Source organism: Rhagoletis zephyria, unplaced genomic scaffold (assembly GCF_001687245.7).
Source record: "Rhagoletis zephyria isolate East Lansing unplaced genomic scaffold, Rhagoletis_zephyria_1.1 Rzeph_scaffold_13149, whole genome shotgun sequence".
Lineage (NCBI taxonomy): Eukaryota > Metazoa > Arthropoda > Insecta > Diptera > Tephritidae > Rhagoletis > Rhagoletis zephyria.
The window spans coordinates 1-2,750 of NW_016170220.1; the positions used below are offsets into that span (position 1 = coordinate 1).

Consider the following 2,750-nt stretch of genomic DNA (forward strand, 5'->3'; position numbering starts at 1 on the left):
CAGCTTGGGCATACAGTGTGTTAAGAAGAAGGATATTGAAGCGGCGCTTAAGGCACGCGAGGACATACGCGTTGATCCGTTCAAAACTGGCTTCGCACATCGCTTCCAGCCGGGCGCCATAAATCTGAATGCGGTGCGTTTGTGCTTCCAGGTGTTCATTGAGGGCGAAAAGGGACGCTTTACAGTGCCACTAAAGCCTGTGGTGTCCGAGCCTATCTACGACAAGAAATCCAAGTTGGATCTCGTCATACATCAAGTTTGCAGTTCGGCGACAGTTTTGGGTAATACGCAAATTATGTTGCTCTGTGAGAAGGTTGCCAAAGAAGACATTGCGGTGCGATTTTTTGAAGAGCGAAATGGTGTCACTGTTTGGCAAGCGTACGGCGAGTTTCATCCCTCCGATGTGCATAAACAAACTTCGATACGGCTTAAGACACCGCGCTACCGCAATGTCGACATAACAGAACCAGTCAAGCTGTTTGTACAGCTGAAAAGGCCTTCAGATGGCGCTGTAAGTGAGCCGTGGGTATTCAAATATGAACCGGTCGATTCGAATCCAGTGATACTCAGGCGCAAGTGCCAACGGATTGGTCTACGCCCAATCGAACAACAACCACAACAACAGCAAAAGCAGGCAGGCGATGCACGCTTGACGAATTGGAATATACCAAACTTGCCAGAGATTAAGGCGGATATCAAAGAAGACCCATCACCAATCATTAATCGCGCGGCTGCCGAGTTGACACCATCGCCAGAACCGTTGTCGCCCGTGTTGAATAACCTAAATCAATCAAATTTACCCGCAGCCTACAAACCGATTTTTCCGCCTGTTCCAAATCAATATCAGCGCACTGCAGTTGCTGGTGGCGGCGGAGGTGCTTGCGATCCATCAAATGCACAGCTCACTCCCATCACAGTTGAGAAGCATAATGAGAATGGCGCCTATGGAGGCAGCCAACAGCAACAGCAGCTGCGTCCACCAGCGCCAAATTACGCAACGCATCCTCTGCGTCAACAGCAAACGCTTCCAGAGCAGCCACCTAGCGATCAGCGACAACAACACTATCGGCAGCAGCAGCAACAACAACAGCAACAACAACTGCAGCAACAAAAACAATATTTCCAAGAGAATCTGCTCAACAATCCCAATGTGGGCGTTTGGGAGGAGCAATTTGCCAATGTGTTGGCCTTTGCCGCCGCAGCAATGAGTAATTTCAATGGCGGCAGCAATCAGTTTAACATGCAGAATTTATTGGCCGCCACAGCGCCAAGTGCAATGCAGCATTCGCAATGGAATTTGCCCTTCAATCATATGGCACAGCGAACCCAAAACTATCAGCAACATTTGCAATTGCAACAACCGCAACAACAACCACATCAGCCATTGCAATCATCTTTCGCACAGCAACCAAACGCTGGTGATGATGTCACAATGATGGCCGCAGCCGATGTGAATAATGCTGGTGCCGTTGGCGGTGGCGGAGGTGTTGGTAGTTGTGAGCGTGGCGCAACGATAAGTAATCTGTTGAACTTGGATAGCGATCAGCTGGTGCGCGTCAACCAGGAGGAGCAGCAAATGTTTCGATTTACCAACGAGGAGCTGCAGCTCTCCAATCTTACCATATCGGTGTAGAGGCTTTGGGGGATTGGAGCTAAACAAGTCAATGTACGTATATAGGTATTTAGATGTATTAATTCAACGGTAGGTGTATAAAATTGTAAATTAAAATTTTAGAAATAACAAAAACAAATTTGTGAGTAAGCCTGGTAAAAACCTGACCCGATGGGCTCCTTCTTCTTATTTAGCACTAAAACCTTTAGTCCGTTTGGGCTGATAGCTTCTGCACTAACTACTAGTGGTGTTAGTGGCATGGGTCTTGCGCTGATGGTTTCTCTCGGTAGCTCCCAACGCCTCCTCATCGGAAAGAGAATATAAAAGGACAAGGATCTTCTAATCAGCCGTTGCTCAGGTCTTACCTCTTCCCTGATAGCACACGTAAATTTTGCACAAAAACAAAAAACCATATATTTGCGTAACTAGAGGCAAAAAATATTAAAACTGCGTTTCTAGTTTTTCTCTATGGCGTCAGGATTTTTCTTATGCGTACCAAATGCGCTGTTTATTTTGAAAGTGGTATAAGTCCCTTTGTTTTTAAATCGATGTATGTACGGGGTTTGCGTTTTAACACACTCAAAAATATTGATGCTAATTTTCGAAAAGATTTACTTGTAGTTGTTATCTTAGAATACCTATATTTTTCACCGTATAAATAATTTCGTATAGTCTGGGAAAAATCACCATTTTTCATTACGGTAAAGTGACTTATGCCACTTTCAAAATAAATAGTTTAGAAAAATTACAGACTTATATCAATTTAGTCCAATGGAGTAAATATGGGCAACACATGAAAGAAAATAATCATTAGAATTTAAAAAAAAATATCAAAATGTCATTTAATTAAAGTAGAAGTGCGAAATTCGAGGATATTTCAAAAAATAAATACTGCAAATTTGCAGGGATACTTAAGGACAAGAGATAAAAAGGACACAGTCGTCCTTATGTAGTAAAAAAATTTAATATTTTTCAATTCTAAAGAAATTTATCTTTTATTTGGTATCCACATTGTTATTTTATTTAGCACTGAATTTTTTAAATAATTTTTCGAACTAATCATATCTTTGAAATTTCAAAGTCCTTTTCAAAAAATACCTGACGCCAGAGAGAAAACAACAACGAAGTTTCGTGTGTT

The 2,750-nt window shown here is 42.5% G+C and overlaps 1 protein-coding gene across 1 annotated transcript; it reads left to right on the forward strand.

Annotated features, from left to right (window-relative positions):
- Positions 1–4: 4 nt before the first annotated feature.
- LOC108378003 (proto-oncogene c-Rel-like) lies at positions 5–1,633 on the forward strand (the record flags this gene model as incomplete). Its single annotated transcript, XM_017634299.1, has 2 exons — positions 5–1,043; positions 1,128–1,633. Coding segments are annotated over 2 exons (1,545 nt in total), but the record flags the coding sequence as incomplete, so codon positions are not given.
- Positions 1,634–2,750: the final 1,117 nt, after the last annotated feature.